At 37.4% G+C, this 22,757-nt stretch overlaps 1 protein-coding gene across 5 annotated transcripts in view; it reads right to left on the bottom strand.

Annotated features, from left to right (window-relative positions):
• LOC128514698 (1-phosphatidylinositol 4,5-bisphosphate phosphodiesterase beta-4-like) overlaps positions 1–22,757 on the bottom strand; it is a 70,296-nt gene that overhangs the window by 4,626 nt on the left and 42,913 nt on the right. For all 5 annotated transcript variants that reach the window (XM_053488509.1, XM_053488511.1, XM_053488510.1 and 2 more), the window contains exons 21-37: positions 22,630–22,722; positions 21,941–22,091; positions 21,720–21,804; positions 21,360–21,484; positions 19,108–19,159; positions 16,942–17,044; positions 16,553–16,717; positions 9,384–9,588; positions 4,696–4,784; positions 4,442–4,592; positions 4,054–4,103; positions 3,461–3,526; positions 2,816–2,931; positions 2,652–2,727; positions 1,229–1,404; positions 422–523; positions 262–319 (exon numbers count right to left, since the gene is read on the bottom strand). In XM_053488509.1, coding sequence (XP_053344484.1) covers positions 262–319; positions 422–523; positions 1,229–1,404; positions 2,652–2,727; positions 2,816–2,931; positions 3,461–3,526; positions 4,054–4,103; positions 4,442–4,592; positions 4,696–4,784; positions 9,384–9,588; positions 16,553–16,717; positions 16,942–17,044; positions 19,108–19,159; positions 21,360–21,484; positions 21,720–21,804; positions 21,941–22,091; positions 22,630–22,722 — 1,863 coding nt within the window. The remainder of the gene's footprint in view (positions 1–261; positions 320–421; positions 524–1,228; positions 1,405–2,651; positions 2,728–2,815; positions 2,932–3,460; positions 3,527–4,053; positions 4,104–4,441; positions 4,593–4,695; positions 4,785–9,383; positions 9,589–16,552; positions 16,718–16,941; positions 17,045–19,107; positions 19,160–21,359; positions 21,485–21,719; positions 21,805–21,940; positions 22,092–22,629; positions 22,723–22,757) is intronic.

The following is a 22,757-nucleotide window of genomic DNA, read 5'->3' as shown; positions in this document are numbered from 1 at the left end:
TCTTTTGATTTAACTTGATCAGCCATAACATTAATAACACCATCTCTAGATGAATTCAATGCCACTGATTATTAATTATATGCAAGTGAACTGATGACAGGATCACAGGCACCCAAGGTTCAAGTTTAAGTTTTACTGATGATGGTATAAAGTTGTGGCTGTTCAGTGTATTTCTTTCATAATATTTTTGTACTTCACATGTGATTACTACTAGTTATATACTGTTTGTTTTTATGATCATGGCACAAAAAGACAACTAACCCGCTTTCGTTCCTCAAGGAACTTTTTTGTGTTGCTGCTGTTTAATTCACGCACTCTCCTGTAAATAAACACATGCCGTATCAGACAACACAGAACTCATTACATGATACGGAACTCATGACATGAATAAATACAACCATTAAATACAACTTGCATTTACCTTTCCCTCTCAGCCTTGTTTTTAATGCTCTTGTCCTGGCTGATGGCTTTACTGTTCTCCATAGACGACTTAGCCTGATTAGCTTTCATTTCCTTGCTCTGTCTGTGTAAAGGAAGAAAAAAAGACTGAAATCAATGCTAACAAATACGCTCCTTAATAATATGTTTATAACATCTTTCCAAATTTATGAACTGAGTTAATAAACGCAAGTATAGTGGAATGTGTAAAAAAGGCATAGGTAGGCGACACATCAGGAGAGAACTGAATACATGAGTGGAGAAACATCCTAAAGGTAAGCAAATACCATCATAGCACGGTATGTGGCATGTAGAGAAATGCTGTGGATCCTCAGTCGGCCTCAATTAATTGCAGTGTTAAATATTTAAGTGACTTCAAAAGAGGGTGCTTTATGTGTAAATGACATAAATCGAATGGTCTTCAAAGTCACCAAATCACAATCCTATTTAATGGCTGTGCAAAATTTTGGACGTTTTATTGGACAGCGTTCTCATCAAAAGATACATGTTGCGGATAAATGGTGTTCATTCCTCCAGTTCCATTCCAGTGATGTACACAATCCATGTTAAAAGGTGCCAAATCTGTCCTGATGGTGCAGAGTCACTTTATGTTGATTATTCTTTAATTTGTCAGCCATTTATATAGCATCTCTTGGAGCTTGACAGGGGATACAGTATGCCCTCGGTAGGCATAGGAGAATAGAATAAGAGAATGCACTGCGATTTCCAAAACTGCAAGATGTATTCTACTGGCACGAGCACCAACACGCACAAACATTCACACACTCACCTTTCTTGGATTAGTTTGAGCTGCAGGGTTTGTTGCTCCTGGACGGTGGACAGTAGTTTCTTCAGATGCTCACACTGTTGCGTCACATGTGCATCCTTCATTTCTTGTTCCTCTGTGCTGTGAGAGTCGATCATCTCAGACCACTCTTTTGTCTGCTGGGCAACGACATCCTTCACCTGCAGAACGCTAGACTGGTTATATTCTTTGCTTTTGGTTCAGAAGATGCAGGATGCAAACTACCATAAATTCGTAATAATTCTCTCATAACCATTAATGTATTGTCTACAGTTATTAAAGTATCAAATTATTTAACTCAAAATGTTATGATATTTTTAAATTGTTTCTTGTTTGCGATTGGCATTACTGAAGTTTGAGGTTGGCCTTCTGTCTATGTACACACATTTTTATTTTTGTTATATAATTCTTGTAAATTTTACCAAAATCTGACCCAATTGAAATTTGTATTTAAATTTTAATAAAATATTAATGACATTACGCATTGCGGGTATTAAGAATGTGAGAAGCAAGTCAGCCTAATAGGGTGTGTTAAAACAAAAATGAATACTGACATCCATAAATCCAATGCGAATTAAAAGTGGGTGTTTGAATTAAATTAATTGGTTTTAATTAAATCAATCACATATGAGTCCTATTTCTTGACATTTGTAATTATAACAGTAAAATATAACAGTATTTGGTTTAAAGTAAAATAGAAGGAGTTGATTTTTTGTTTGTTAGTTATGTAATTGAGTAAGATATCAAGTGTACCATTTTACTGCGAGGACATACTCCCTAAAATGAGATTAAACTACTATTAGATTAGATTATTTTATTAAATAATTATTATTAGATTATACATTATTTTAATATTCACAACTGTGTATATGGTGCCGTGTATATGTTTTGCACACCCAGACCTGCCACAGAATCCCCAGCCACCCCTTTACTCTTTTCTAACAAATGCCCTACTTGCATGAACATGGTGACTGTCTTTTGGTGGTTGGCCTCCTTTAGACTCAGTTTTGTCTTAATCTTTCCATGGTTTCATAATAGACTTAATGGTGCTCTGTAGCATGTTAACATTGGGGATATTTCTAGGCTCAAAACAATAATCAATGATTTTCTAGAACTTTGTTTAGACCTTTGTTTCTGGTCTTCATGATTCTATTTGTTTCTGAGTGTTCTCTAACCCACCCTGGGGCTCTGACAATAACATCACAAACGTTAATGCAACTAATTATGTGATGTCTAATGGCAGCCAGATATTATGGACTCTTTAGCACAGATTAATGACAAATAAGTCCATGTCAATTCAAGGTTATGTGACACTACAAAACTAATGCGTGTCACTGTTATTGGGCCTCTTAAATCAGTTCACGTTTTAATCTTTACAGCCTATAAGTGCACAATTCTGGTGAAATACCTTTGCTTTATGGTCTGACGTGAGGGTCTCCACTTTTACTGCAATCTCTTTCTTTAACTCCAAACAATTGCTTTCTCTGCAGGGAAGAAAAATGGGAGAACTAAATATATATACGTATTGCTTTTTTTTTCTATTAAGCATTTTTATTTAACAAGTTTAATTACCCCCTCTTTTTAATTGCTTTCTCTAGCAGCTTCTCCAGTGTGAATTTCTCTTTGTCGTGCTGAGCCACCATCTTGTCCACTTGTGTACAATGAGTTTTCTGCATGGCATTATGGTCCTGAGAATAGAAGTTCGGTCAGGAATCTTATTAAGAGAAATTCTTATATAAGATCACAGCCCTCAGTGATTTTAAAGTCTCATTTTCAAGGGTCTATATCAGGAAAAGCGGTTGAATACCACGCAAACACACTCACTGATGAAGCCAGACAACTTAACAATTCTAATGAGTGCCAGCTGCAAGATATGGGATCAGAGGTGAGCAAAATGGATGTTGATAAGTTTTGATCAAGTTACAAAGATATGACGGAAAGCCACCAAGCATGGAAAGAACATGAAAACTCCATGCACACAGACCAGAGGCAAGAATCAAACCCCTTGAGGTTTGAGGTCACAGTTCTATGGACTATGCCCGCGTGTCATAACAAAAGGCACCAGGACCACATGTCTACATGTCTACATTAACATCTTTGCTCGATTGGCTACCTGTAATGCAGGGATAAAAGGTTTTTTAATAAAATGAAGGGGATATTGTGATGTGAAGTCCATCTATTGCATGGTCCATCAAGTGCAATTTAAAGTGTACTAACCTTTGCATGTCTTTTCTTCAAAGTGCTTAGCTCTTTTTGTTGCTTCTTGATTAGTTTAACGTAGGTCTGAGAACAGAAGCAGAGAGTAAAGAGAGTTCTTTCTGTTACAATAATAATTAAAAAAACATTACTCTTAACAAGCACCAAATAAAAGCATAAAGCACCAAATATACATAAGCGTCATACTGGAATTGGATGGCTTTAAAAAATCATCATCATCATCAACATCATTCAACCAGGAACCTCTGTAGTCCAACTGGGGACCGTGGAGGCCAACGGTGGCCACTGCTTTATTTCCCATTTTCAAAACTATGGTAGGACCTCCGGTCAACATTCACACTAAAGGCAATTTGGGAACACCAATTAGCCTAATCTGCATGTTTTTGGACTGTGGGAGGAAACACACCAAGCACAGGGGGAACACGCAAACTACATGCACACAGACCCTGTGGTAAAAATCGAAACCTGGACCCTGTAGGTGCAAGGCGGCCACTAAGCCACTGTGCCGCCATCATCATCATCATCATATTATTATTATTATTATACATACTCTATATCACCTTAATATAATATTATAATATATAATATATCACCTTCATCTGTTTCAGGTCTTCGATGGTCACCTGGTTCATCAAAGCAGAATCTGTGATGAAACATCAAAATAAACAGCATGTCAACCTTTATTTTCAAGATAAAAAACACTGTTACATGGGATTTGCAATATGATGGTTTTGTTTGAATTTTAGTTAAAATTACAAAAGACATGCATAACTGGTGCTACACTACAAAGAAGAACAGCTTATTAGTAATATAATTTCTATTTACATAAATTAATCTCTAAATCAAGCAGTATTGCCCTTGTCTGGACACTAATGACACTAAATGACAGTAGAAGCATTTTTGTGCTATAATTGTATGAAATTGTGTCAGGTGAGTGGCTTTCATTTAGATGAGTAAGATGTCTGTAGTGCTCAGCCTCACCTTTCTTGGTTTCAGTGCTGTTGTTCTGAGTGGTGCTGTAGTTCTGACCCATATCTGAGCTGGTCTGAGGCGTCACGTTCGCCTTTACCTGATTCACTTTGCCCTTCTTATCATTCTTGGACATTTCATTTGGCACATCTGCAATGTCACTCTACCAAGACAAAATTATTTAGAACTACAGACTTCTGGAAGCTTTTGTAACCTTACTGCACAGACAAAAGCAGTAGAGCAAAGTGTGTGTACAACGAGCATACCGTTTCAATGCCAAGAGCTCTCATCTGATCTGCTCTCTTTTCTGCTATTGAAAGGAACTTCTTTGGGTCTGAGAGTGCATCCACAATAGCTGGAAATAAGAAAACAACAGAAAACACACTGAAGTGAACCACCAAAAAAAAACAATAGTCATAATAAAAAAGTCGTAATGCAGTCATTAGCGTGGGTTTATCTTCTGAGAGAACTTGCTAAAAACAAGAAATTACAACACTTCTGGTGATAAAGCAGAAAAGAACAAACTGAAAAAAAATATTTTTTAAAAATCAAAAACAAAAACAGATTTCTGCTCTAACGTCAGTGATATTTATTGTGGTTTATTGTCTTCTCTTGTCCTCAGCCAGCACCTTCATGAATAAATTGTGCTCTTCATTAGAGACTGAGTGCTGGACCAGTGGCACAAAGGCTCCAGCTGAAAGAGAAAATAAGCACGAGCACACAAAAAACATAAGGACAACAAACCTCTCATAACATACAGCAGAGCAGGAGGACTCACTTGGCATTCAGGACATGCTAATCAAACGCACATATTCATGCATGTTATTAAAACATCTCAAAGGAAAGGCGAGATCATGAAGCTCCAGAACCCAACCTACTCAGAGCTCTGCTGCTCGCTGACAGAACAAAGAGGAAAATCCAAGCATGGGCTATGCACAATAGTTTATATTATCTTTGGGTTTTTAAAAGGCAAATTAATAGGCTGATTCCATGATTTTACAAGTGGTATAGTCTAAAATGTACAATCTACAACATGTACAACATGCGGCAGCAAAATCAGTAATTAAGTAAATAATCAAAAAAATGGAAAGAAATGTATAAGGCCAAGTTAGCTAAAATGCACAAGTGTTGAAAACTGTATCAATCGGTACTAAATGTGCGTTCAGTCTGATCATGTGCAGTATAAGATTAATGGAACGAGCACGGGAAAGTCGTCGTGATTACAGCAGCAGTTCTTAGAAAGTACACATTTACACGAACTAGGGTGAAATTATCCACTAAAGTAAAAGTGAGTATGGAATCAACCTTTTGCACTTTAGAAAAGCAGTAGTCATGGTGTTTGAGTTTGAACCACCACAAAACTTTCACTTAGGCTCACAAAATGAGAAACGGAGCCAGGAACACCACCTCACACCTGTGCCTGGGTCTAATTAAGGGGAGCGCTCCTCTTACAGACTGCTCAGTCATGAGTCACACTTGCTAGGTCTCGGTGTATGAAACCTCTTAGCAAGTACAGTAAAAGCTAGTAACTCTATATAACTACATTCTGTTACTTTTTTTCTGACTTCTCTAGCCAGCTTTCTAAGCTCCAATCATAAGCATTTCTGTATTTATTCTCTAGACTTGTCCCGGACTTTCATTAGGCTTGAGCACTTAGGTTATTTTTGGTCTTTTGGCCTAGTCTATGCTTGAGTCTGTCTCTGCTGGAGGTGCAGTAAGTTGGGTTCCTTTCCTTGGTTTCTGTGGACTAAAATCAAAACGCTGCCTGTTACAATTTAAGCAACAGATATATGATCAAATGGTGCCATAGTGTTTAGCACTGTGGCCTCACACCTCCAGGGTTGAAGGTTTGATTCCCGCCTTGGTTCTGTGTGCGTGGAGTTTGTTCTCCCTGTCCTTAGTGGGTTTCCTTCCGGTACTCCAGTTTCATCCCACAGTCGAAAGACATGCAGGTTACGGTGATTGGCATTCCCAAATTGCATGTAGTGTATGTGAGTGTGCCCACCCTTGGATAGATTGGCAAAATGTTCAGAGTGTAACCCACTTGTTCTCAAAGTCTCCTAGGACAGACTCCAGCCCCCCCTCAACCCTGTACAAGATGTGTGGTGTAGAAGATGAATAAATAAATGAACATATGGTTACATTACCATACAAGATAACATCAGAATGTCTAAAGTACATGCTACTGTTTGCACTCTGTATAAGAAAGCAAACCCATTCTGCGGCACATATTTCTGATGAATTTCACACATATTACAACACACCAAAAGTATATTTTTGTAGTACATGCCCAAGTGCACATTTTTCCTTCTTTACATTCACTGACAATTCAATAGCTCAACGTTCTCTGCATAAACAAGCTAAACATTTAAATATACAACATATATATAACATATATAAAACACCTAAACTATTTGTCCTGGTAAAAGGGCACATGTTGAGAAGGTGCTTTAAGAACAGAAGGGTACTAGAGGGTGAGGGAGTCTACAGAGACACTTGGCACATGGTCTCCCAAACACACATCATCTGGATAGATCTAGGTCATGGCTTCAGGGCAAAGATGTGCTCTGAGTACAGTCAGGACATGTAGTGCTTCAAACAAATGCCAGAGGTGGACTGTGGTTGCAGGGGTAAACTCGCTTAATGGTATTATATTATACTATATTAAGAGGCTAACTGTTATTTTTACCACAAGGTGCAAAAACACCCACTCTCCCTTGAGTGTGCACTCAAACACCATGTCCTCAAACCACATATGCACTTGCACTGTGTAAGCAAGAACTCCAGAGCTAGAGTAAACAGCCAATGTGATTGATAGGCAATAAAACATTTTTTCCAGCACCTACAAAAGCAACTATAATGAGGCATTTCCTTGTCCTGAATGGTTGAAGGTTGGTGGCTTTCTTCCATTAACAGTAAGAATTAAAAAAATCACTGAGCCAAGTCTCATAGTGGTGTAAAAGCCTACCAGATACTGATGCGTTACATAAGATACCATTTCATATTTTCAAAAGGTGACAGATGTAGGCACAAAATAACAGAATTTTCAAAAGCAATGACTCTGCCTGGTGCAGCCTGCTGTGTTAAGTATTACAGCCTACTTGTGTGTGGGGGGAGGAGGTGTAGGTGGACTGAGTCATTTTTTGGGTTTTTTGCCCACTCGAGTATTCAATGCAAAACTCGAGGACTCTAATGCTGAAATTTGTAAGAAATGGGGTGCTGAAAAATGTGAGCATACACTGTGCCCAGGACATGATAATAAGCTACAATAAGCTACACATAATGCTGAAAAAAACCCCACAAACTGCTATTGTACTAAAAAAAGATTAAAGCTAATGCTTGGGTAATGTTAATGCAGCCATTAACAGTGAATTCACTCACTCACTCGTTCCTAATATGGCTTGTGCAGGGTCATGTGAGGCCTGGAGCCTATCTCAGGGGAGTGGGGGCATGAGGTCGGACACACCCCGGGCGGGGTGCCAATCCATCACAGAGTACACAAGCCCACACACTCACTTACACATTATGGGCAATTTGGGAACACCAATTAGCCTAATCTGCATGACTTTGGATGGTAGGAGGAAACCTGAGTACCCGGAGGAAACCCACCAAGCAAACTCCACACAGACCTGAAGTGGGTGTTGCGGGGCCAGAGAGCTAAACAGGGAATATTTGTCCTTTCAGCTCTGTAGCTGTTGATCAATACCTGTTTCTGAGTTAATAAACACTGATAGGATGTGACCACATCTTCAATTTTAAGATCAAAGATCGAGGCCAAAATTAATCCTTAAAGCAGCACATTTAAAGAAGATACTCTAACATTTAAAGACATACAGTACATCTTTGGAGTTATTGAAGATGTGTTTGTGTGTGTGTGCTTTATTCTTCTTGGAATGTACTTTGCTTTTGCTCAATATGTTTTGCATGTGAGGTGACGGCACACTTGAGATGCATTTTAGTCAAACCAGGACTTATGAATGAAGGTGTAAAACTGATTTACATTTACACTTTAAACACAGTACGGTGATGAGGCTATAATCCACAATAAAACATTTGAATGGTGCAAACGTTTTAAAGAACATCCTTCAAAGACGATTCTGGTGAGATGACTCGCAGCCCACTGCAGTCATTCTTGTGAACATTTAGTGAAAATTGGTCTGGTTTGATTACCAAAGGCGATCTGTTTTTGCAAGACAATGCACAACCTTATACTGCTCACTGTACTTTACAGGAATTCGTCTGGGAGTTATAGCCACATCCCCCATACAGTCCTGACCTCAGTACAAGCTATTTTCACATGTTTGAGCCATTAAAAGAGTTTTTAAGGGGCCAGAATTTCAGATGTGAAGGAGGCAGTGTTTTTATAACTTAGAAAACATTCTATCTTAATAGTATCCAAGCACTAATGAAATGCTTGGATAAGTGCATTAGCGTAGCAGGGGATTATATAAAGAAATAAAGCTGGTTTTACTTGAATAAATGTTTTCTGTTATTCTGCGCAATCAAAAGTCCCAGTTAAATGTCCCTGCATACTCCTAGTAGAGTTATACATTATAACAGTACTTAATAACACATATTTAGCTTGCTGGTGATAAAGCTTTGTCCTGGTACCACAGCTTCAGTCTCTGCAGACCAGAACATCTTGCCCCTATGCAGCCTATTACAACCCTGTAAATGTACAGTATATTTGGGTTCCATTTCAAGAGAAATTATATGTATTTTAAGGAATCCAATGTGTAATTTGAAAAAAGAAACAAAAAAACAAACACCTAAACCCTACTCGTTTATCCATAATTAACTACTGTACATGTACCCCATTCAAGGCAGAGGTACATGCAGCTAGATCAACTTAAATAATAATAATAAGTCCATGTAAGCAGAATTACCATTGTGATTCAGTATAGCAGTAGTATAGATGTAACTCTGTGTGTGTGTATTTTGTGTAGTTCCTTACCCCCGAAACCATCAGGTACGTAGGTTTTGAGGACGATATTGCAGAAGACGGTGGGTAGGGAGAGCGGATTGTTACCCTCATTTCTTAAAGAGATGTGTCTATAGCCAGCCTGTAGGCCATCAAGCGGCAGGATCCTCTGACCAATCAGCTTATTATTATCATCATACACTGCGATTCTCAGCACAGCCAGTTCAGGCAGGATGACCTGGGGACATACAGAGAAAAAGCCCATAACACAATAAGACATGGAGATTTTACATTCATCAGCATTATTATTATTATTATTATTATTATTATTAAAGCATCATGGTACTAAGTGTACAATGAAATTTAAAGGCATAAGCGTTAGTATAGGAACAGGTGGAAGGCTGGTTATATAAAACTATGACATGGAAGCTGCCCACGCCATACAGTATTTCAGCTTCGGCTGATAGATGCAAGATCTTTAAAAAAAATCTCTGCATAGGACATCTTATTTATGTGTGATCATTTCATGCAGCTGAAGTATCATGGTTATGTATGAATAGGCATAATCTAAATAACAATGCACGTGTAAATGCACAAGAGATGCATTTAAAATGGTTTTAAATCAGACTACCTAATCTATTAGGCCTGAGAGTTATCATTCTTTTAAAAAAAAACATCTGTTATAGACCCTCACAGCATGTCCGTGGTTGCTGATATGACGATTTTAAGGACATTAATCATGTTATGCAGTACAATATGTCTTCTGGATTAAACATACAGTATTAAAATCCTGGGGTTTTAACTACATGACTATGAATGCATGTGCATAAGTCTACTGTAGATATAAGAGTTAAGATCCATAAAATGCCCCTTACATGCCAACAAAACAGTAACACTCACTCTGTTGTAGTAAGGTTTGTTTTATAACATATATCATGAGCACTACCAGTGAAGTTTTCTATATCGTAGACTTGTTATAGGATCATGACCACTTTATTTAAAACTGCACTGCTAAGATGTGTTTTCCTTTTTCTAAGAAGCCTGCGGGCCAAGTATGCATAGAGTGAAATTACAGTGCTACAGATATACAGTACAACTTGGTGAAAGATAAGAGGACATAGTGATAAATTAATGCCAGAGGTAAAAATATAGAACTAATCACCTGAGAGAAGAAAAAAAAGGAAACGATCTGTTTTAGCCTCTGTGTGATAGTTAGTAGGTACAGTAAGATTGTAAAAGGTGTCATTGGGTCATTTATCACAGTCCAACAAAGATACTGGAAATGCATTTGTCTTAGTGTTTTTACCTTTATCGGTCCTGAGTAACAGGACATGATATTTTACATGATAATTTACCAACCGGATTCCAAAAAAATTGACACTATACAAATTGTGAATAAAAACTGAATGCAATCATGTGGAGGTGCCAACTTCTAATATTTTATTCAGAATAGAACATAAACCACGGAACAAAAGTTTAAACTGAGAAAATGTATCATTTTAAGGGAAAAATATGTTGATTCAAAATTTCATGACAACAAATCCCAAAAAAGTAGCAATAAGAGGCTGGAAAAAGTAAATTTGAGCATAACGAGGAGCTGGAAGACCAATTAATACTAATTAGGTCAATTGACAACATGATTGGGTATAAAAAGAGCTTCTCAGAGTGGCAGTGTCTCTCAGAAGCCAAGATGGGTAGAGGATCACCAATTCCCACAATGTTGCGCAGAAAGATAGTGGAGCAATATCAGAAAGGTGTTACCCAGCGAACAATTACAAAGACTTTGCAGTTATCATCATCAACTGTGCATAACATCATCCGAAGATTCAGAGAATCTGGAACAATCTCTGTGCGTAAGGGTCAAAGGCGTAAAACCATACTGGATGCCAGTGATCTCCCTTAAACGACACTGCAGTATAAACAGGAATGCTACTGTAAAGGAAATCACAGAATGGGCTCAGGAATACTTCCAGAAACCATTGTCAGTGAACACAATCCACCGTGCCATCCGTCGTTGCCAGCTGAAGCTCTACAGTGCAAAGAAGAAGCCATTTCTAAGCAAGATCCACAAGCTCAGGCGTTTTCACTGGGCCAGGGATCAATTAAAATGGGAGTGTGGCTAAATGGAAGACTGTTCTGTGGTCAGACGAGTCACGATTCAAAGTTCTTTTTGGAAATCTGGGACGCCATGTCATCCAAACCAAAGAAGACAAGGACAACCCAAGTTGTTATCAACGCTCAGTTCAGAAACCTGTATCTCTGATGGTATGGGGTTGCATGAGTGCGTGTGGCATGGGCAGCTTGCATGTCTGGAAAGGCGCCATCAATGCAAAAAAATATATTCAGGTTCTAGAACAACATATGCTTCCATCCAGACGTCATCTCTTTCAGGAAAGACCCTGCATTTTTCAACAAGATAATGCCAGACCACATTCTGCATCAATCACAACATCATGGCTGTGTAGGAGAAGGATCCGGGTACTGAAATGGCCGGTCTGCAGTCCAGATCTTTCACCTATAGAGAACATTTGGCGCTTCATAAAGAGGTAGGTGCGACAAATAAGGCCCAAGACGATTGAACAGTTTTAATATCTGTGTGATACAGTTATTATTTTTATAAGAAGTCTTCAGTTTCAGCACTTCATAACAGTCAGAGGTAAAGCTATACAAAAACTCTGTTAGGAAATACTGTTGCCATAAAGGGATGTACAGTACTTAGTCTGCAGCAGCTTTTAGTTAGGCGTTACATGTCAAAGTAACATCCACATGATTGCCAGGATAAAGGTTTTCTACCGAAACATTTCCCAGAGCATTAAGCCAAATACAGGCCAAGTCAATACATTGAACTCTTAACTTCTTACACTGTTCCTGAACATTTTTTGCAGTGTGTCAGGATGCATTATCCTGTTGAAAGAGACCAAGACATCAGGGAATACCTCTGCCAAAAAGGAATGTACTTGGTCTGCAGCAGCGTTTAGGTAATATCAAAGTAAAATCCAGGATCACACTGCCTCTGGCTTGCCTACTTCCAACAGTGCATCCTGGTGCTCTCTCTTTGCCAGGAACAGTAACTTATTCACATAATGTAAAGGAATATGTGCTTTATTAGACCAGCCCACCTTCTTCCATTGCTCCATGCTTCAGACCTGAAGTTCATCTGCCCATTGTCATCACTCTGAGTGAGCACTGCATGGGCATGCTGACCAATTATGTGTGTACACAGCCCCATATGTAAAAAACAGGAAAGAACTATGTGGTCTGAGTCCTTTCTGTTATAGTAAGCATAAAGGTTTTGGTAATTTGTGCTAGAATTTGTGCTTTAGAAATTTGTGCTGGAATTGGACCAGGCAGGCTAACCCGTCCCAACACACATGAGTGATTTTTGGCTGTCCATGACCGTTTTACTGGTTCATCGGTTCACCAGTTGTCCTTCCTTGGACCTCTGTTGCATACCAGCAACATCCCACAAGACCTGCCATAAATATTTGGCTCTTGTCAAAGTCACTCAGATTCCTATGGTTATTCATGTTTCCTGATAATTTTTTTTATCTGTGTGTTTCAGCAATGTCTAATTAAAACTGGTAAAGGCCTAGTTAAGCAACTAATGTGAATGTATAAAGACATTTCTCTATTAATGCTTTAAAAGACAATATTATTTTTAAAAGGACTGAACAGATGAGAAACTGTTTTGAATTCACAATTTTGAGAATAAAGGCATACTTTTTCTCATCAAATTTTCCTAATTAGATCAGTGAGCGTATCTTAAATAGAGCAGTACTTTGGTCTATGACTCGTGTTGCTGTGTATCTCTAGCAATGTAGTTTCTATTGTAGCATGTTCGCTAATCGCTAAACTCATTTTCTTCTTCTACTACTGTTTTTGTTTTTTCTGCTTGGTCCACTGAAATACTAGTTCTTCTGGCATCCTTTAATGGTTCAAAGATCAAAGATCACATAATATGAATCAAGGCAAACGGTTTTGGCAGTGGACCCGAAAAATCACTGTTTTAAAAGGATCAAATGGTTGGCATGCATAAAAAAATAAATAAAATAAAAATAAGGAGATTTAAAATTAGGAAGGATGAAATTGGGTTAAGATCTATCCAACAGTCTGTCTATCTATGTATCTCTTTTTAAGAAAAAAATGATGAATGGTGATCACTAGAATAAAAAATGGACAATAGAAATCACAGCTACTGTATGTTTAATAGTAAAAGTATAACCATTTCGACATGTGAGGAAAAACTCATAGGATTGGCCGGGCAGTGTATAATCCATTGATTTACCTCAAAATTTTACACTTCGTCTACATGATCAAACACCTAATCTAAGGAAAACATTGGCAGTGTTTGACTGCAGCAGCAGTTTAAAATTTTTGATTTGTAGCTGAATTGACAGCGTTTGTTGCATGTGTGTGTGTATGTATTTATGGGTTAATATAAATATTTGTGTGTGCTATTAAAGTAAACACTAATTAGCCATAACATTAAAATACAAAAAAATAAGTCTAATATTGTGTAGATTCCTCTTAATCCAATAGGGCAGCTCAGGGAATGACTCCGCAAGATCGTGTGTGCCGTGGGTTGTTGGGATCAAACTTATTTTTTTGGCACATTGCATGGATGCTTGATTGGATTGAGATCTGGGGAATTTGACGGCCAGGTCCACAACCTCTATCTCTGTGCCTGTATGTGTGTGTTTAGTATGTGTGTTAAAACCTGCAGTGTTCTGAAAGTAACAGCAGTGCTTGTATAGGTGTTTGTGTGATAGTGTAGTCAATGAGTGTGTGTGTGTGTGTGTGTGTGTGTGTGTGTGTGAGACAGAGAGAAAGAGAGAGAGAGAGAGAGAGAGAGAGAGAGAGAGAGCGCAGCACTGCGGCAGCAGTGATTTATGGCCTGTGCTGAAGTCTTGGTGTCATGGTTGAGAGATTCTGCCTTTCTGCTGGTCTCAGCATAATAGCTTTGCTTTCTCTCTCTTTCTCTGTCCCTTGTTCGCTCACTCACTAATTCTTCAACCAATAAAAATGCTTAAAATACAATCACTGACCCAAACAACATACTAAGGTGTTAATGTTAACTCAAAACAACATGCATTTTAAATTAGCACCATATGATATTGATTGGTTAATGTCGCACATAATTCATTTTACTTGTGTTGTATCCCAGCTTCCTGCTCTGATGTATTTTTGCTGTTTCACAGCTTTTTACTGCTCTGTTTCCTCCCCAGCCCTCACATTTTCTATTCTGGATTTACTCCTCTTATGATAAAAGGAAACATGTATTGATTTCCTTTGCGGTTTGCATTAAGTCCATGAAGCTTTTTCAACACATTTCTTTTGTTCCTTATCTTTAGTTTCTGCAGGTGAAGCAGGCAAACAAGAATAACCTTTCCAAAAAACAAAATGGGAATACAAAGCACATCTTATTATTTTATTGGTAAAATATTTTATGCTGCAATATTAAGCAGCGCGACGCAAGAAGTAATTAGAAAATTTCATAGAAAATAACACTGCACAAACAACTAGCAAATAGGAGTCAAATGAATGAATGAATTCAGGATGTGTGGTTTTGATAAACATTTAAATTAGAATTTTTTTTATTACTTATTGAATTTTTCCTTACCTTGCCTTGGCTGTCTGTCTAAAAACCACAAGGGTAAGGAGACAAACATTCTGCCTACAGATGCCAAAATCCTCGATTTTTAAGTATTTTTACTCACTATTCCTTTAACCAATAAAAATCACTGACCCCAGCAACATACTAAAGTGTTAGCTTTTTTCAGAATCTGATAAACTTTTCTGATAAATCAGTAAATTACCAGTAAATGTTTAAGTGCTATATGTAATGTACCTGAACCTATTATGTTTTTAAATACCTGCATAAGTATTGCTACTGTATAGTGAAACAGACATAAGTTCAATTTAGACAAGACATTATTTTTTAATCATATTTAAAAAAAAATATTCTGTAATGTCACATGATCAAAACAGAGAAATAAAACACTGCACAGAGGACAGCAGAAAAATGTTTCAACACTCTAGAAAGACCTAATAAAATTTCATTAGAAACAGGTCACCAGAACTGACTCAACTAATGTGATTATTTCCACCAATGATCAGTCTAATGCAGAATCCATTAGGCCTGTGTTTAAATAATGAAACATTTATGACATTTCGCAGATGCCCTTCCTTATCCAAAGTGATTTACATTTAATACATTTTTTACTTTTACAACTAAACAGTTGAGGAGAAGATCTAAATCCACAGACTTCCCATCATAAGTTCAGTGTCCCAATTTAAAAAGTAGAAATCAACATCACTGGATGTCTGACTAACCTTACATACCTCTACATACAGACATACATAGATACATACTTTAAACAGGAAGGAAGTTGTTATAGGAATGCTGCTGGGCTTTTGACCTGGATATAACCCTACTGGTTACCACAATCCTGCAAAAATTCAACCACTCTTTCTACACACGTCATGCTAATCCTAGAAGACCACCTAGTGGTATAGGCAAGATAATTACTTCCATGATTACAAGATTAGGATATTAGATTACAAGATTAGTAGATTACAAGTTTAGGATATTAATGCAGCAGGATGTGGGTTGGAAAAAAAGTTTTATTTTTTTCAGTTTTTCGGATAACCAGATATAAAAAGTTAGGAACTTTTACTATTAAATAACCCAATGTATTTCAAATCAGACCATAGGCTAAAATAAATAAATAAATAAACAAATAAATACAAATCTTGGACACTACTGAACCACTTGTTAATTATTAAGATTAATTTGCAAGTCGACTTATTGCAAGTATATTGCATACACTGGTATAATATTTTTGAACTCTACAGGATTGCAAGGAAGATGATGAGGCAGCAGCAGACTATTTTATGTGTGCTGCTGTTAGCTAATGAACACAACATGAAGCATACAGTATGAAGTATGTATCATCAGAAACATTGCACCGGCAGAGGTCTTTCACATGTGCTGCCAAAAATGCTGTAGTGTGATATTTTACAACATCTGAGTTGTAAATAAAGCTAACAAGAGGGCTTTTGTGTGTGATCACTCTCCAAGCCATTCTACACAGATAAAAGAGATGCTTAATTAGATTATGTAACTCTGATTAAATTTAGGTTAATTACATATTGCTGTGTTTATCTCCCTGTTTTGCTTCTGTGAGTGCATGGCTGCCTACCTTTCTGAAAACAAAAGGCTCTTCGTTGTAGGCTGGGTTCAGGCCGTTGTTCATCACCATGCGGGTGCGGAACTCTTTGCGGATGGTGTCGGTGGGAAGGCCGTACATGTCAACTTCCACATAAGTGCCAATCTTCTTATCGGATAAAAACTGACCTGAGAACACCTGAAAGGCAAATATACAATATATACCATATATTGTATATACCATATATAACTGTTAGCAGAATCAGTAAACAAGATCCAAAGTCTGATCTGAGAACTGTTATGAAAGATAAATATAAACAGAAAAGTAGACATGGAAGTATATCACGTAGAAGCAATTAGCGCTTAGTGATTTAAAAGTTTACTGTAGATGTACAGTGCCCTCTGTAGGCCAGATGTTTTTACCTGGACACTGCACGTGGCAGCAATGACACCATCCACTGGCGTCTCAGAAAACGGGTCAAACATCCTGTCAGATCGCCGCATGAAATCTGGCTTTAACAGGTACCTGTGGGAAATATGCACACAAAACGGAAAATCACCTTTCTCCACTGCTACTGTACATTACACACACAAACACACACTGAAAAGAAACTCATCTAGGTTTTCCTTCTACACTTTGAGCCTATTTCAACTTTTTTAGTCATAGACTGGTATTAATTTAAAATTTTCATATCAAATGAAAAATAATCCCCATCACAATCAACATGAAAAACTTAATATTTGATCTTATTGCAATATTTATAAATGTACAATATAGGACAAACACCTCCTCATTCATGTTATTCTGGTCAGTCAAGAAATTCATAAAATCATGCAGGACAGCAGCTTTGGGTAATGTTCACTACAACAATGAAAATGAGGGAAAAAATTATTAATGTTTCTGACTTCATGTCTTTAAACTTTGGGAGGAAACTGGAGCACCCAGAGAAAACCCAGCAGGCACTGGAAGAACATGCAAATTCCATGCACACATAACCAAGACAGAAATCGAACCCTGAAACTGGATAAAGTGTTTAATTGCTGTATAATACAACACAGCATAATTATTAATTATAAGAAAGTTATATTTAAGTGGTGTAAAAAGTAAATTAAGTAATATTACAACAGAGGCTGTTCTGTTTTGCTGTATATATCAGTACAGTTGTGATACGGTCATGGTGATCACAGCCGTGCTGAAATTCAGTCCAACACCGGAACCTCAAGTGTGATATTGCTTTTGCAGAACAATTCCACAAACACCATTTATTACTACCAGACTATTAATATATAACCGTGTAATAATAACTGACCGTGACTGGCAGAACTATCATTGAACTGGCGACTGACAGTTACTGTAGTGTCCTTAACAGGGGTGAAAGTAGTTTTAAATTCTTACCAGGACAACGTAGCCACACAGTGATAAGAATAAACCGTCGAGGTGGTGGACAGTCGTGAAAAATCTTTGAGATTTATTTTATATTTCCACTTATTCCAAACTTCATCAAATATATATCAACTAAGTTCTGGGGTTAAATCCCAAATGGCGGTAAAATTAAAAACTAGTGCAACAATGTAGGGTGTACACCAAATAATGCATTTGACCAAGGGTTAGAGAGGAATTTGGGATTCAGCCTTGTGTTAAAGGCTAATTAGCTTGTTGCTTGTATTAACCCTAACCAGAACAACAAAGACAGTTCAGAGGCAATTCAGAACGACTTAGAAGCATTACTAACTGTTTAAAACGACATAACATTACCATTACCATTTCTTGATGAAAGTACTTCCATGACTGGTGTTGTATCGCAGGCAGCAAAATATTATTATAATATTGATTATATCACATAGTGGCCAAATATTTTAGTATTTTTTTTAACAGCCCTGCTTAGACAGTAGGTTATTAATAAAAATGTCTTCTATAGTAGCAATTTAGTGAACATTTTCCTTTAATCTGTTGTATTTTACTCTTACACACTTACATCCACACAAATCTTAGGTCTATGGAAATTGAAGGTCCCTAAGATTTAAAAAGCCCTGATCATTTTAATAATGATTACATAATACAGTAATTAATAATTTATACAATAATATACATACTTTTTAGCATGCAATATTCTAAAATCATAGTAAAAAGCAAAGCCACCACAATTCCAGGAAGGACAGGCTGAACAACCATTTAAAGCAGGTGGTAATTATTTATCAGCGTAATTGTTTGGAAGAAGATTAATGACTGGAGATTTTTCCATTATAACCCTGATGAATCATCACACACGAGAACACACACGCAGACACCCAAAACAATCACGACTTCTCAGCATTTCTGCAGTGCAGACGAAAATGAGGCCTGGCAGAAGAGCATGTAACTCAGACACACAGTGGGCTGTGATCCTAGGAGAGTGTTGTCCCCCCAGGCACCCACTGTAGATGGGGGATCTGTGTGCTGGGAATGGCCATGTGTGTGAGGCCCGATATTTAGCAAGTGCTCATTTGTGCTAATGCGGATTGTGGATATGGTCCGCCCTTGGCTACAATTAATGGGATGCGACACACTTTAATTGATGGGTTTTGCCAGGACGAGGGCGCTACACTCACCCACATGCACCGTTGTACTCGAACTTCCCCTGGTTCAGCTGCATAGCCAAATCTGCAGACAAACAGAAATAAAAAAAGGTTTAATAAGCTTTTCTATGCACTCTTTCATCTACTAAAACTATAACAGAGCCTGGGATTACTTATAAGACTTCATTAAACCCCTGTTTTTCATTATTCTTTCGTAAGTAATGCTGCATTTAAGTTTCCTGGTTAGAAATTATGCGCCAAGGATAAATAATTTATGAGACGTAACATATGACTTCACTTAACAATATGATTTTTGGAAAAATCTTTCAAAAAGAATTCAAAATATAAAAGCTGTATTCACTAAATTACCATCTGTGCACCTGCATGTATCATAAATTCTGTAATGTAGAATCACCCTGACTGCATGAATCACAGCGGTGTCCTCTGTTTAAGGCTGTGTTTTAAAAATATGTCCTCTCAGATCCAAGAAATACAATTGCAATTATGCAAAATGTTAGTTTCCACAAGCACTGCTGCTCTGTTGATTAAACGGAGATTAATCTTCTTCCTAGTCTTTCTCTCTTGGCGTCTCTTTCATCCGTTTCTTCTCTGTCAGTTCAGTATTCAGCAGCTTCACAGGAGCCATATGTCCTTCCATAGGGCAGCATCTGCTAAAACAACATGCTCCCTCATGTATGATGTCTTCTGGCATGCAATAGCTAGCTGTGTGTTTATTCAGCCTCTCCTGGCTCATTTAAACCACTATAACTGTAGTTCATTTGCGTTTCCAGTGTCTTTCTACACTGCTTTCACAGTCAGCTCCAGATTTATTGGCACGTTCGAGGAGTAAATCTCATGAAAAAAAATCATTATTATTTTTTTTACAATTAGGCCAGTAGACAGGAATGACCATTTTTAAACCTTTGCTGAAAGATCAAACTATAATCCCAGAAGTAACTTCTTATCAAACGCATATTCTATCTTCTGGAGTTCATAAATGCTATGTATGCTAACATAGTTTACAAAGGTTTTGGAGGGAAAGATCCTGCACCAAAGCCTACAATGGAGAGTAGAATATTGTCTATATAAATATTAATATTTTATGCCAAACAAAACAATTATTTGCTGCCAAAGATTTCTGTGATGTCACCCATATAGGAGGTTTTCTGAAGAGCGGTTTAAAAGCTCAATTGTGGGAGCTCTGATTGTTGCCATCTTGGCAGGAGAAGCCTTACTCCACCTAAACCCTGGTTAATCCATGCTGTAAATAAGCAAATGGGTGGTGTGAAACCCACCTGGCTGTTGGCTGGAAGGAACATGTCTACTTACCTCAGTTACTACCCACAAGCTAGCAAGCTTAGCTTTAGCTTAGCTAAAATGTAATGTTACTTCTATTTCTTGTGGTGAGTTAAACTACAACAATTCCAGTTAGCTGGTTAGCTAATATAATGCAGAGCAAACAGCTAGTGGTGACACCTTCCCTTAAATTCATTATGACCCTAATTTTTTTTTCACTTAATATAATTTGAACTAATGAGTTACAGAAAAACTCACAACAAATAGCTGTAATGAGCTATACAACTAGCTATTGAAACCAAAAACGTTTTTTTTTAACCAGGCTGAAAAAGTTTCTGTAGTGAAATTGGACATTTTAACATAGAGGTTTATGGAGACTGACTCACTTTTAGAGTCAGCCCTTAGTGGACATTCGAGGAACTGCATGTTTTGACACTTTGCATTGGCTTCTTTTTACAAAACACTTTTTCAGTCGACTGATCCCATGTGTGTTTTTTGTGATTTTAATATTGCACATTTCCTATTAGGGCATTTTCTTAAAAAAAAAAAATCAACTTCAAATAGTTGTTAAATGTCTCTTATACTTTCATTAATTAACACATGTTATGCATGGTGGAAATAATTGTAATCATCCAAGTGAGCAAAATGTATATGGATGAAGATGTAAATGATGCAGCCTGCCTACTTTGTTATCCATCAAGTATAACGCCCAAGGCTAGACAAGCCAGATTTTTGTTAACTTTCTTTATGCATTTCTTCATTTTTAAATATTGCTACTGAAACATTGAGAATACTGATATATTGAGAAAATATATGTGGATTTATTAAGAATGTGTGCTAGTTTAAGATCTTCATAGGGCATTCCAAATTTTCACCAATTATATTTACAGATATATGAAACCTGCATATGCATTGTCCATGTTCCATAGCAGTGTTTATGTTCGTAGAGCACTGGGGCACTGTGGCAGTGCCCAGGGGCAGAGCTGTACCTGGAGTCTGAAAGTTCAGAGACACCATCTGGCACCCAGCGTTCCAAAAGATCTGAGGCATGTAATTACTGGAGTCCACACGACCTCCTTTGGGGTAGATCCGGCTCATCTGCCGCTTGTTGTAGCTGTACATTGGCTGATGAGGAAAAGGCACAAAGGGAGGTGCATGCAAATGGACAGGAGAGTTATTTACAATCTAGAACATAGGGGTTTCATATTCCCGTTGGGGAGATTGGCAGCTAAAGAAGAACAAAAAGGCGTCATGGGTTAAAAGTGTGAGTATTTGGCCAAAGAAAGCTTTAGAATGTCTTTAACCCGTGTCCATGTGTACAAATCATACTTTCCAAAGCAAAAGGATACTTCACAAACTCAATGGCGTTGGTTTTAAGGTAGCCGAGACCAACAGACTCATTAAAGGACGACATATTGTGATGAATATTTTTCTCTGAAAAAAAAAAAGCCAAGTATAAGAGCATTTTAAAATGAGACAGTGACAAGAAAAATATAAGCAATTAATCTGATTAAAATGATTAACAAACAAATAAAGAGGAATTGTTTTTGTTCTTAGTGTTCAGTTTTACCCTCTGCTATATCGAAGCTCTGAAACTTGACTGGCTGGGCGTAATTCACCATGGCAGAAAGATAAGGATGGATGTTGGTCGTGGCTCCTTCATACTTATACGAGGCAATTAGCTGCTGTTCAGCATCAGCATCCTCTGCTGTCTCCACACCCTGGGGCAAAAAACATTTATATTTATTTATTCAGCAGATGTTTTAGCCAAAGTGACTTTAAATCAGAATACTGTCTAAGAGCAAACGTGTACAACAATTCTAAACAAACCAGTGGAACAATAGTTGGACTGAGGTGCCATAGCTCAGCATGAGGGGTGGAATAAGTGCTAGTACTTAGAGTATATACTTTATACACTTTTATGTTAATGTTTGTGTTGTTTAATCTCCATGCTAGCCCTGATAATAAAATGTTATTGTGTAATTATATACTTTCCAATATACAGTACCATACTGTTCAAGTCATAGGCACATGCAAATGACTGCTGTAGAGTAAGGATTTGTTAAAAAAAAAAAATTGTGATATAATTCGTGAATAATAATTTTTTAATTAGAAAATTAGCTGCTTAGTTTTGCTGAACACTTCTTCTTTTTTCATGCATGCAAACCTCAAAAGTGTTCTTTTTTTGTAAAGAAAAAAATACAGGGTGCCTAAGACTTTTGCACAGGTCGTAAAATAATAAACCGATATATATTTAACCTTCTTTTTGTTATCAATATCCGAAGCCTCTGACACATCAGTCGCATCCGCTTCTGTTGCCTCCGAAACCTCTGTAGTGTCATCGTCAGGCATCTAAGGGAAATAAATTAAGAGAAAAACAGGATTGA

Source organism: Clarias gariepinus, chromosome 27 (assembly GCF_024256425.1).
Source record: "Clarias gariepinus isolate MV-2021 ecotype Netherlands chromosome 27, CGAR_prim_01v2, whole genome shotgun sequence".
Taxonomy (NCBI): domain Eukaryota; kingdom Metazoa; phylum Chordata; class Actinopteri; order Siluriformes; family Clariidae; genus Clarias; species Clarias gariepinus.
The sequence above is the reverse complement of the archived record's forward strand: the minus strand, read 5'-3'. Positions and strand labels throughout refer to the sequence as shown.